At 47.3% G+C, this 13,384-nt stretch overlaps 1 protein-coding gene across 1 annotated transcript in view; it reads left to right on the top strand.

Moving 5' to 3' along the window:
- Positions 1-13,107, top strand: part of LOC139672640 (dynein axonemal assembly factor 9-like) — an 87,978-nt gene extending 74,871 nt beyond the window's left edge. Inside the window, exons 32-37 of the mRNA XM_071557079.1 lie at positions 1,247-1,353; positions 2,026-2,100; positions 2,230-2,429; positions 3,878-3,943; positions 4,268-4,361; positions 6,029-13,107. Of these exons, the coding sequence (XP_071413180.1) occupies positions 1,247-1,353; positions 2,026-2,100; positions 2,230-2,429; positions 3,878-3,943; positions 4,268-4,361; positions 6,029-6,141 (655 nt within the window). The 3' untranslated portion in view covers positions 6,142-13,107. The remainder of the gene's footprint in view (positions 1-1,246; positions 1,354-2,025; positions 2,101-2,229; positions 2,430-3,877; positions 3,944-4,267; positions 4,362-6,028) is intronic.
- The last annotated feature ends 277 nt before the right edge of the window (positions 13,108-13,384 follow it).

Raw genomic sequence — 13,384 nt, 5'->3', positions numbered from 1 at the left:
GTTCCAGCTCAGCCAGGTGTGCCCTGTGGGCAGTGGGAGGGCGCCAGCCCAGCCAGGTGTGCCCTGGCTGAAGGACAGATGTCCCTTGGGGCAGTGAGTGGGTGCCAGCCCCAGGTGTTTGGTGGCTGTTAAAGGACAGCTGTCCCCCATGGGCAGTGGGTGGGTGCCAGCCTGAGCCCAGGTGTCCCCCATGGGCAGTGGGAAGGTGCCAGCCCAGCCAGGTGTGTTGGACACATGTCCCTGTGGGCAGTGAGTGGGTGCCAGCTGCAGCCAGGTGTGTCAGACACATGTCCCCATGGGCAGTGGGAAGGTGCCAGCCCGAGCCCAGGTGTCCCCCATGGGCAGTGGGAAGGTGCCAGCCCTGCCAGGTGTACCCCGGCTGAAAGACAGATGTCCCCCATGGGCAGTGGGAAGGTGCCACCCCAGCCAGGTGTCCCCTATGGGCAGTGGGCAGTGGGAGGGTGCCAGCCCAAGCCCAGGTGTCCCACATGGGCAGTGGGAGGGTGCCACCCCAGCCAGGTGTCCCCTGTGGGTAGTGGGCAGTGGGAGGGTGCCAGCCCAAGCCCAGGTGTCCCCCATGGGCAGTGTGAAGGTGCCAGCCCTGCCAGGTGTACCCTGACTGAAGGACAGATGTCCCTCATAGGCAGTGGGAAGGTGCCAACCCAGCCAGGTGTGCCCTGGCTGAAGGACACATGTCCCTGGGGGCAGTGGGAGGGTGCCAGCCCAGCCCAGGTGTGTCAGACACATGTCCCCATGGGCAGTGGGAGGGTGCCAGCCCAAGCCCAGATGTCCCCCATGGGCAGTGGGAAGGTGCCACCCCAGCCAGGTGTCCCCTGTGGACAGTGGGCACTGGGAGGGTGCCAGCCCAAGCCCAGGTGTCCCCCATGGGCAGTGGGAAGGTGCCACCCCAGCCAGGTGTCCCCTGTGGGTAGTGGGCAGTGGGAGGGTGCCAGCCCAAGCCCAGGTGTCCCCCATGGGTAGTGGGAAGGTGCCACCCCAGCCAGGTGTCCCCTGTGGGTAGTAGGCAGTGGGAAGGTGCCAGCCCAAGCCCAGGTGTTCCCCATGGGCAGTGGGAGGGTGCCAGCCCTGCCAGGTGTGCCCTGGCTGAAGGACACATGTCCCTGTGGGCAGTGGGAGGGTGCCAGCCCAGCCCAGGTGTGTCAGACACATGTCCCCATGGGCAGTGGGAGGGCAGCAGCCCCACCAGGCGTGCCCTGGCTGAGCACGTGCCCCTGTCTGTGCCCAGGTGTGAGGGCAGGTACAGCGCCGGGCCCGTGTTCCCGCCCATGGTGCAGATCTGCGTGTGGTTCCACCGCCCACTGGAGAGGACGCGCTTCGTGGCCAAGTGCAAAGGTACCCGTGAACTTTGCCTGACTTGATCCAAATCCAGGCCTGAAGCTCAGAGGGGAAGAAAGGCAGTGACGTAACACAGGGATTTAATTAATGCCCCAGTCGACTTTTAATTGAAAATTCAGCTTTCCTTCCTAAAAGTACAGTGAATTCTGTTCCTCAGTGTCTGCTCTGGAAAACTGACACATGAGTTTGTTCAGATAAAAATCTAATTTAGTTGTTGGTTTTTAGGACTGAGACACTTTGTGCCTTTTTTTTTTCTTTATTTCCCATTTATTTTATGTTTAATTTTATTTGGTAATGTTGAAATACAGTTCAAAAGTGACCATCAGCTTCTGCTTTCTGTGCCAAAGAATTCTTTGCAGCTACTGGAAAACAGGCTCAGCTCTGTTTTAGGCAAGTACAGTAGATAGAAAGTCATGCCTGTCCCCAGCCAAGCAGTGCTAAGGAGGAGCATTTCACTTCCCACACACTCTGGAAACCTTCCCTGTGCCAAAGACATTATTTCCCAAACCCCATAGCAGAGAAATGAGAGCACAGAGGAGTGTTATGTGGTGGAACTCCCAGCTTTTCCCTGGGAAGCTGTGGCTTAGGGATCAGCAGCTTGGGCTGAGCAGGAGCTGCTCCAAGAAGAGAAATAAGTGAGATAATCTGTTTGTCTTCTGTTCCAAACAGCGATTAAGTCACTGCTCAAGCCAAGCCCTTTCTCTGGAAACATTTATCACATCATGGGCAAAGTGAAGTTTTCAGGTAAGAGCAAATCACTGCTAAGATAAAAACTTATTTCTGTTATTTCTGTTCTCTCTGCACCCATGTGTTGGTGTTAAATCAGATCAGCAACTGTCAGGACATTTCTCTCTTCTGTCTCCTCCTTGTCAGACTCTGACAAAGTGATCGAGGTGTGTCACAACACCTGCTCCAACTCCCTGAGCCTGCTCCCTGTCCAGGAGGGGCCAACTCCTGATCCCAGAGGTGATCCCAGAGACTGCACCACTCAACAGCAATACTTCCTTGTCTTCATTGGCTGCTCCCTGAAGGAAGAGGATATCAAAGATTGGCTCAGAGAAACTGCCAAACAGGTTTGTGGGCAGGTTTCCTTTTGTTCACTGTTTGGCATTTCTTCACAACCAAAGGACAAATTCCGTGTCTCCATGAAACATTTTATTTTTTTCATCTCTTTTTTCTTCTGCCAAGGCCATTCCAGTGTGCAAATGTGTTTCAGAAAGGGGACTAACAGTTTCTGTAATTGGTATATTGTTTTACTACTTGCTACAGCTTATTCATGGATTGATGTGCTCTTGAATGCTGGAACAAATGGATTCTGTCCAGGATAAACATGGGATGATTTAGCTGAGCTGTGATTGCCAAGAGCTCAAGTGTAGGATGAAATAAATCTCCTTGAAGTACCTGAATGCTGCAAAGCTGAAAATGTGTTTTGATTCACTAAATTAAACCTTCTTGAATGGAATCCACTGGAGTGGAGGGTTCTTCTGGTTGTGTCAGTCAAGTGAGCAGTTGTGGAGGCCTCCATGTGTTCCTGCAGGGATGGGGAGAGGAACAGGGACTGTGGGACACTTGATAGAATCATAAAGTCATAGAAAGGTTGGGTTGGAAGGGACTTAGAGCCCACCCAGTGCCACCCACCATGGGCAGGGACACCTCCCACCAGCCTAGGGTGCTCCAGCCTGGCCTTGGACACTTCAGAGATGGGGCAGCCACAGCTTCTCTGCCCAACCTGTGCCAGTGCAAATTTTGGAACATTTGCTACTTTAAAATACTCGTATTTACTTCTTTTTGCCTTAGAATTTGCACAGTATCTCTAAATATTTGAGTAGGAAAGGCAAATATTTCCTGCAGATTTGTGGGAGCAGTTTCTGAGGATCCTCAGGTTCTCACTCAGTCCTGGCAGGTTGTGTTCCTTCAGGGAAATAATGGATTTTCTGTGCTTACCTTATGCTCTGTACATCTCTCAGGGGTAATCCAGGGATACCAATGCTCTTACTCAGAGGAGAACACTCTGTGGAATATTATATTAATTTAATGAAAACTTGGAACTTAAGTGCTTATCTCAAGTGTGAAGTGTTTCCTCTTGGAGCAGTTCAAGACCATAAATAGTCTTTACAATCTCACCAGTCATGGCTAATTTAGGGCTTCAGATAGTTCTGAGAGTTACCACATGCATGAAAGGAAGGAATTAAAAAACTTCTTAGGCTCAAAACTAAGTTGTTTTTTCTGTTCCTGTGCCAGCTTTCTTCTTTTCTTACAGTAAAGCTGTTTTTAAATGATACTGTTTAAAACACTTACAGGATTTTTCTTCTCTTAAGTGTTTTAGGTAAAATCAGTGAATTTTTCCTTTTATTCTCAGAACACCTTGATATAATTGAAATATTTTAGAAATTAATGTTAGAAATACTTACCTCTGTTCTGTGGTTTGGGTTGGGTGTTTTTATGTGGCTTTTTTTTTTAAGTAACTAAACTGTAGTACCACGTTGTCACCCAGTAATTATATTATTAATTCTTCCTACAGAAGCCTCAGAGGAAAGCCCTGAAAACCAGAGGAATGTTGACCCTCCAGGAAATCAAAAACATTCACGTGAGTGGAAACAATTCCTTCCAAGCCTTCTGGCTGATTTCCTTAAATATCCATGTGGATGACAGAGCCCCTGCCACACTGCCATCCAGGTGTGCTGAGCACTGAATTATTGCACCAGTCCTGTCTGGGGAGATCCTTGGAGCACAACTGGAGCTGTCCAGGAAGGATTGGGGATATAAATCTTGGAGCTTCCTCTAGAAAGTGGGAGGAGGATGTTGGACATCTGTAATAATCCTTCCATTTTCTTCTACCTGTTCAGGTTTGTAAGGGCAGTCTCTGCACAGTTCTGAGTGTTTAATTCCTGCTCTTTATTCCCCACTGCAGGTGAAACGCCACTTGGATCCACTCCCAGCTGGTTATTTTTACAATGGGACTCAATTTGTCAGCTTCTTTGGTGACAAAATGGATTATCATCCCTGTATCCTTTAAAATGGGGGTTTGGGGAAGGTTTGGGACAGGCCACAAGCTGTGCAGGTCTGAGTTTCAGAGTAGTGAAGAGGCATCTCCTGGCCATTGAAAGCTCCTCCTCAGAGAGAAGATCTGAGGAACAGAACAGAACCAACCAAACAATCCCCAGCCTGCACAGGAGCTCAGGCAGAGGGTGATTTATGTACCACAGCTTGTCAAAGGAGCAGGTTTCAAACCAAATGGTGCTGGAATATCACATAGTGCCTGGGCAGGATTGATAAGGCTTTCAGAGTTTTGTCTTCAATGTTACTCTGGCCTTCCTTGCCAATGTCCCAGTGTATTCCTGTTGTTCCCCACCTGGGACATGGGTCAGTGGTGGCCTTGGCAGTGCTGGATTAATGTTTGGACTTGATCTTAGAGGTCTTTTCCAACCTTAGTCATTCAGTGATTCTCTAATATTCATAACATTGTATTCCTTTTGTCTTTGTTTTGTTACCAATTTCCAATTTGGTTTTATTTTCCCAGTTTAGTTTTCATTGTAACTTCAGCAAACTGCAAAAATCCAGGTGGGTTCTGTGATGCTGCTTTGAAATTAGAACAGTTATTTTCTGTGTCCTGTGGGACAACTTCAAAAATTAAAACAGCAGACTTGGACCTCAATATTCACTGGAAAAGTTATGGCTGCCCCATCCCTGGGAGTGTCCAAGGCCAGGTTGGACAGGGCTTGGAGCACCCTGGGCTGGTGGGAGGTGTCACTGCCCGTGGCAGGGGTGGGACTGGATGGACTTTGTGGTCCTTTCCAACCCAACCCATTCCAGGATTTTATGATTCCTTACTCCATCTTCACCTTGGTGTTTGGCAGTGGAAGATACAGGCCCTGGTTAACCCTCTGTGGGGGATTTGAATTTTGGGCAGTACCTGAAGGGAAGTTCTGGCCAGGTGGGGGTTGGTCTCTTCTCCCAGGCACTCAGCAATAGGACAAGGGGGCACAATGGGCTCAAGCTCTGCCAGGGGAAATTGAAGGTGGAAAGCAGAAAAAACTTTGCAGAGAGAGTGCTCAGGGATTGGAATGGGCTGCCCAGAGAGGGGGTGGATTCCCCATCCCTGGAGGTTTTTCAGCTGAGCTTGGCCATGGCACTGAGTGCCATGATCTGGTAAAGGGACTGGAGTTGGCCCAAGGGTTGGACTTGATGATCTCGGAGGTCTTTTCTAACCAAATTCATTCTATGATTCTCTTACACTTCTGCCTCAGAAATATATTCACAGTCACAGAATGGTTTGGGTTGGAAGGGACCTCAAAGCCCATCCCATCCCACCCCCTGCCATAGGCAGGGACACCTCCCACCAGCCCAGGGTGCTCCAAGCCCTATCCAACCTGGCCTTGGACACTCCCAGGGATTGGGCAGCCACAGCTTCTCTGCCCAACCTGTGCCAGGGCCTGCCCACCTTCCCAGCCAGCAATTCCTTGCCAGTATCCCACCTATCCCTCTACCCTTGTACCACCCCTATGTCCCCGGGTACCACAGAGCAGTTGTGGTCAGGTCTGGCTGCAGGACTCCCATTGGACTCCTCCTTTCCCTGAGTGTCCCTGAACTGTCACACCCTTCAAAACCTGGATATTCTTTCCTCCTAAATGCCATTTGCACCAAGGTTTTCCCTTAATTTTCCCAACCCCAGTAATGGACCAGTTCATGAACGATTACTTGGAGGAAGCCAACAGGGAGATCGAGAGGTACAACAGGGAGCTGGAGGAGCAGGAGTATCACGACCTCTTTGAGCAGAAGACATAAGCACGTGGGTCCTGGGCCTTTCCAACCTGCTGGCAGGAACCAGGAATGCTCCTTGTCCCTGCTGGATCACTAAAAATCGAGGGAATTGTCTGTTTGCAGCACTTCTTTCCAAACTACGAGATCATTCCTGTAAGGTTGGCATTTAACACGGGCTCTGCTTAGCTGTGTGTGCTGTCAGGTTTGCTTCCACTTCACCTAATTCCAGACTGGCCAAAGCATCTCCTGGAATCTCTGGCGAGTAGTGGGAAGTTCTTCTGAAGAAGAAGCAGAAGAGGAAAAGAAGCAAAACTTTTATTTATTTCCTATAGGTGGGAATGTCATGGTGAAATTGGGCTGTTGTGCAGAGATCAAACTGCTCCGGGTGTCCCTGGGGAATTGGTGCACAAGGGGGGGATGTGGGACTGGGGTGTTCCCAAAGGGGCAAATGGGGGAATGTTGGGGGAAACTCAGAAGATTCCTGAACCCACAGCTATGGGTGTTCCCAAAGGGACAAACGGGGGAATGTTGGGGAAAACTGAGAGTTCTAAGTCCCTGATCCCACAACTGCGTGGTGTTCCCAAAGCGAGAAATGGGGGAACAGTGGGGAAAAACTGAGAGTTCTGAGTCCCTGATCCCAGAGCTGGTGTGTTCCCAGAGGGAGAAATTGGGAAGCACTTAACTGGAAGAGACCCTGATCCCACAGCTGTGGGTGTTCTCAAAGAGAGAAATGGGGGAATGTTGGGGGAAACTGAGAGTTCTGAGTCTCTGATCCCAGAGCTGTGGGTGTTCCCAAAGCGAGAAATGGGGGAACAATGGGGAAAACTCAGAAGAATCCCTGATCCCACAGCTTTTGGGTTGTATCCAAAGGGACAAATGGGGGAACAGTGGGCAAACACAGAAGAATCCCTGATCCCACAGCTTTTGGGTTGTATCCAAAGGGAGAAATGGGGGAACAATTCCAAAATTTCCATTGAAAAGTCCCTCACCCTACAGCTGTTGGGGTGTCCCCAAAGCGAGAGATGGGGGGACACTTACTCAGAATAGCCCTTAATCCCACAGGTGTCAGGATGTTCCCAAAGTGGGAAATTAGGGAACGTTACAAAAATTTAGAAGAATCCCCAATCCCACAGTTTGTAAGTTGTTCCCAAAGCGAGAAGTGGGGGAACTGGGGAAAATTGAGAGGAGTCCCTAATCCCACAATTTGTAGGTTGTTCCCAAAGCAAGAAAAGAGGGATATGTTAGAAAAAGTGGGAATTCCTAAATCTGCAGCTGTGGAGGTGTTCCCAAAGCGAGAGATGGGGGAACACAGGATAGTCCCTGATCCCACAGTTGTTGTGGTGTTCCCAAAGTGAGAAATTTGGGAAAATTTAAAAGAGTCCCTAATCCCAGAGCTGTGGGTGTTCCCAAAGTGAGAAATGGGGGAACAGTGGGGAAAACTCCGAACTAAGTCCCCACTCCCACAGCTCTGGGGTGTTCCCAAAGCAAGAAATTGGGGAACAGTGGGGAAAATTCAGAGGAGTCCCTGATCCCACAGTTTTTGGGTTGCATCCAAAGGGAGAAATGGGGGAACAATTCCAAAATTTCCATTGCAGAGTCCCTCACCCTGCAGCTGTTGGGGTGTCCCCAAAGCGAGAAATGGGGGGACAGTGGGGAAAGCTCAGAGAAGTCCCTAATCCCAGAGCTGTGGAGTGTTCCCAAAGCGAGAAATGGGGGAACAACTGAAAAACTTGGAATCCCTAAATCTGCAGCTGTCAGGATGTTCCCAAAGTGAGAGATGGGGGAACAGTGGGGAAAACTCAGAGGAGTCCCTGATCCCACAGCTTTGAAATTGTTCTCAGAGTGAGGAATGGGGTAACATTTTAAAACCTCAGAATTCCCAATCCCACAGTTGTTGGGGTGTTCCCAAAGCGAGAAATGGGGGAACAATGGGGCAAACACAGAAGAGTCCCTGATCCCACAGTTTTTGGGTTGTATCCAAAGAGAGAAATGGGGGAACAACTCAGAAATTTCTGTAGAGGAGTCCCAAAACCTGCAGCTTTTGTGTTCCCAAAGCGAGAAATAGGGGAACAGTGGGAAAAATGCAGAGGAGTCCCTGATCCCAGAGCTGTGGGGTGTTCCCAAAGCGAGAAATGGGAGAATGTTGGGGAAATCCCAGAAGATTCCCTGATCCCAGAGCTGTCAGGATGTTCCCAAAGTGAGAAATGGGGGAACAGTGGGGAAATCTCAAGAAGAGGACCTTGTCCTACAGCAGTTTGTGTGTTCCCAAAGCGAGAGACGGGGGAACATTTTCAAACCTCAGAATTCCCAATCCCACAGTTTTTGGGGTGTTCCCAAAGCGAGAAATGGGGGAACGGTGGGGAAAACTCAGAGGAGTCCCTGATCTCACAGCTTTGAAATTGTTCTCAGAGTGAGGAATGGGGTAACATTTTAAAACCTCAGAATTCTCAATCCCACAGTTGTTGGGGTGTTCCCAAAGCGAGAAATGGGGGAACAATGGGACAAAGACAGAAGATTCCCTGATCCCACAGTTTTTGGGTTGTATCCAAAGAGAGAAATGGGGGAAGTGTTCAGAGATTTAAGATCCCTAAATCTACAGCTGTCAGGATGTTCCCAAAGCGAGAGATGGGGGAACAGTGGGGAAATCTCAGAGGAGTCCCTGATCCCACAGTTTGTAGGTTGTTCCCAAAGCAGGAAAAGAGGGATATGTTAGAAAAAATTGGAATTCCTAAATCTGCAGCTGTGGAGGTGTTCCCAAAGCAAGAGATGGGGGAACACAGAATAGTCCCTGATCCCACAGTTGTTGGGGTGTTCCCAAAGTCAGAAATTTGGGAAAGTTTAAAAGAGTCCTTGATTCCACAGCTGTCAAGGTGTTCCCAAAGCGAGAAATGGGGGAATATTGGGGAAATCTAAGAAGATCCCTAATCCCAGAGCTCTCAGGATGTTCCCAAAGCGAGAAATTGGGGAACATTTTAACGTTTTAGAAGAATCCCCAATCCCACAGTTTGTAGGGTGTTCCCAAAGCGAGAAATGGGGGAACACTTAGTTGGAAGAGTCCCCAGTCCCACAGCTGGGGCTGTTCCCAGAGCAGGGAATGGGGAACACTTAGAGGAACCCCCAGTCCCACATTCCCAGATTGAGGAATGGTGAACACTGAGAAGAGTCCCCAGTCCCACATTCCCAGAGCAGGGAATGGGAAACACTTAGAGGAATCCCCAGTCCCGCATTCCCAGAGCAGGGAATGGGGAACAAACACTTAAAGGAGCCCCCAGTCCCATATTCCCAGAGCAGGGAATGGGGAACACTTGGAAGAGTCCCCAGTCCCACAATCCCAGAGCAGGGAATGGGGAACAAACACTTAGAGGAGTCCCCAGTCCCACATTCACAGAGCAGGGAATGGGGAACACTTAGAGGAGTCCCCAGTCCCACATTCCCAGATTGAGGAATGGGGAACACTTAGAGGAGTCCCCAGTCCCACATTCCCAGAGCAGGGAATGGGGAACAAACACTTAAAGGGGTCCCCAATCCCACATTCCCAGAACAGGGAATGGCCCTTCCCACCCTCTGCACAGTTTGATCTGCACTCAAAATTTTGACTTTTCTAAAGAAAAGGTTTTATACATTTCAGGGTGAAATCAGTGGAGAAATCTTAATTTCTTCCCAGTGCTCTCATTGGAATTCTAGGAAATATTCCAAGGCTGGCTGCATCTGTTCCTTGCTGTTCTTAGATCCCTGAGGGAGTCTTAGGTCAGTCCTACAAGCTGAGCAAGGCAAGGCAAGAGGGAGATTCTTCAGCTGAAAAATTCCTTCTCTTGGAAGGAACGATTTCCAAAGGTAAAAAATCCCAGAAGGTGGAACTTGAACCAGGGAGGAACCTGTTGGTGGAGCTTCCAGAGGAATTTGCACACTGGTGATAAATCAGGTTTTAAGTACTTGGAAAAAGGTTTTTATAGTTCCCAAATTACACAACCAGGTTGTCCTGACTTAATTCAGTTTTTAAGTGAGGTTTGTAAGGCACTGCCTGAAGGTTTAGAAGGTACTTACAGGTAATTAGTGCAGCTCATCTGAATGAGCAGGTTGTGTCAGAATTTAGGTGGAAACAGCCCAGGAGGAAGTTTTTATTTTCCCATTCCTTTCTCTTGGGGGTAGTTCAGTCTTTAATCCAAGTGCAGCTTTTCTTCTTGGTCAGATCTGTGAGATAAAAGAAGAAATAGAATGAAAAATGTCTTAAAAATACCTACAAAATGTTTGCACAGTCTCATTGCATGGCAGGAAAATGAGATTTTTCCACCTGCCATACAACCTGAGGCTCATTAGAGTTTGTGCCTCACTTAAGAGATGGATTTTTTTACCTTTGGAATATGAAATGGCTGAAATTTCAATAACCTGGACTGTGTTTTAGGTGATTTCAGCCCTCCCTGGCAGCCTGTGCTGGGCTGGAATTCCAAGTGCTGGGCTGGAGATTTTCCTGAGGTTTCATTCCCACTTTTCCTCCTTACATTTAAAAAGCTGAATTTAAGGCTTATTATTTTATATATTTTTGTTTTTGCACACCACGAGACTTTATTATAAACTCTTTGTGTCCTGTTAGAGGCCAGTAAAATCCAGCAATGAGTTTGTGTTTGAGGCTTCCTGGGGTATTCCCTGGAATTCCAGGTGTGGAACATCCCAAGGAGCCTCCTGAGTTTTATCTATGCATGGCTAAAATTAGTCTCAATATCCTGTAGTGCCTGTAGAGCAAAGGTAGCAAAGGTTGGGGGGCTGGGCAGCTTGCATGGAATTCCTTATCCCAGAATTCCTGGAGGTGTCAAACGCTGCAAGAAAAAGGGGCAAAAAGGAGATTTCAATCCAATTCTAGTTGTGTTGCCACCAACCCCAGCGTGCTCCTCCCCAGCCCCAGCTCTCCAAAGCCATATCCCTAGAGTAGTGGGATGAGTGTGTAATGTCCAGGAATTCCAGAGGTTGGGAATGCTGAAGGCTTTGTCCCAACTCCTGAGTCAGTGAAGAGTAGATTTAAGTGCAATTGATCCAATAGATGAAGATGCTGTAGCTGATGGGGCTCTGCTGAACTCTTTTTAAGAACCACAATTTGTGCAGCTCTAAAATCAGGATTGGTGGGGCTGATCCAGTTGGAATTCCAAGCCCTGTCACCAAAAAAAAAAATATATTGAAAATTGGGTGTTTCACTGTGCAAATTGAGCTGTTCCTTAAAAAAGTGGAGCAGGAGAGCTCGGAAAAAAGGCCTGGAGTCCTTCTCTGCTGTGCTGCATGTTCATGGTCATAGCTGTGTGTCCCAAAGCCCTTTCACCACACTGGGAATGGTTCAATTCGTGTATTTTGGTATTGAAATTATTACCTCAATTGGTTTTTTTTTATTTTTGAACTGTGACTTTCAACCAGAATTTAAAAAAAAAAATCAAAATAGTGAAACTGTGACAGTGGGATCCTTTCAAACATAAAATAAAACACCAAAATAGTGAGACTGTGACAGTGGGATCCTTTCAAACGTGGTAGTGCCTTGGAGTGACACCGTTTATTAAATGGGTGTCAGGGGGTGGTTTCACCCCTTTTATTTTTGATTTAAAGGACAAACAGTTTTGGTTGAAAGGACTTTTCAAACTTAACCCAGTGACAAATCTTAGCACAAATGGTTAAACTGTTTAAGAGAAAACTCTTTGAGGACTGAAATGTGTCAATGCTGCTGATTTTTTTCAGAGCAGCTGCTGATGATTTGGGAGGTGATTCCACCAATCAGCAGCTCTCTGGTTTTTTTTAGAAAAGTGTAACTTTTGTGTACTCTGGTCAGAGCTGTTTGTACTGTAAGAACCCCCATCCAGGGGATGGGATTCCTCCCTCTGGAATTCCAGGGGAGGATGGACCCCCATCCAAGGGGAAGTGATTCCTCCCTCTGGAATTTGGGATGTGATTCCTCCTTCTGGAATTCCAGGTGAGGATGGACCCCCATCCAGGGGGATGTGATTCCTCCCTCTGGAATTCCAGGTGAGGATGGAACTTCTCCCAAGGATCTGATTTTTGAACAGGTTTTATCTACTGTATAACCAAAAAAAAAAGCACCATTTGGACCCCCCAATGTTTGGATACGGCAAAAGTGCCATTCCAATGTTCCTTTTCTCTTGTAATTTATTGGGAAAATTCGTGTCCAGGCATTTGTGATCCTGGGAAAAAGTGCTGAGAGTCCTCAAGGGGTTTCCAAACACGCTTTGCTGAGCTCCACGTGAGCACCTTGTGGTGGTGATTTTGTATTTTCTCCTCACCAGGAATGAGTGTGATCAGAAGTTACTGAAGTTATAGGGACAAAAAAACAAAAACTGTGAGAAGCTTAGGAGGGAAATCTCTGCAGCCTGAGCTGCTCTGCAATCTGGGAACGTTTTATATTAATCTGTGCAATTTGGTATTAATTATTTACACTTTGCATTAACCCCACGGATTGCAGGGGGGAGTTGAGTTGCATTGGAGTTCCCTCATAAGTTTGTGTTGTTGGTTTTTTTAATAATTATTGTTATTTTTTAATCGAAAACTTGTCAGAATTTGCACAGATTTAAGCTCTGGAATACTTTGGTATTCTCAAAAGGGAAAAAGTTGTGACTAGTCTAGTGAATTGTGAGCTGTGAGTTGGTAGAACTCAATCTAAGCTTAGATTGTTCCAACGTACCTCAGATGCTGATTTAACCCTTCTCACTCTCCAATGTGCCAAAATTCACTTTTATATTAGTTCTCAATGCTTTAATATTTGCAATTGAAGGTAAAAAAGTGTCTTTGCCAACACTACTGTAACTTCAGTTCAGCTGAATGGTGTGAGTGAAGCTTTTTGCCTCTCCTATTTATTACACAGCTCCAGTCAGTAAATATCAAATTGACCTTGCCATTTATTTTTGTATTGGTTTACATGTTTCTACCTGCAGTTTGTGTGACTTTTACACCTGTAACTCAAGATGGGATGGAAAGAACCAATAAACAGGATCCATCCACTGCCTGGCCTTGACTCCTTCACTGAACTCACTGCCCCTAAATTGGGGTTTTTAAACTTTACTGAACTCACTGCCCCTAAATTGGGATTTTTAAACTCCTTCACTGAACTCACTGCTCTTAAATTGGGATTTTTTAAACTTTAATGAACTCACTGCCCCTAAATTGGATTTTTTAAACTCCTTTATGAACTCACTGCCCCTAAATTGGAATTTTTAAACTCCTTCACCAAACTCACTGCCCCTAAACTGGATTTTTTAAACTTTACTGAACTCAGTGC

Source organism: Pithys albifrons, chromosome 5 (assembly GCF_047495875.1).
Source record: "Pithys albifrons albifrons isolate INPA30051 chromosome 5, PitAlb_v1, whole genome shotgun sequence".
Taxonomy (NCBI): Eukaryota; Metazoa; Chordata; class Aves; order Passeriformes; family Thamnophilidae; genus Pithys; species Pithys albifrons.
Note: the sequence above shows the minus strand (reverse complement) of the source record. Positions and strands in the feature narration are given on the sequence as shown.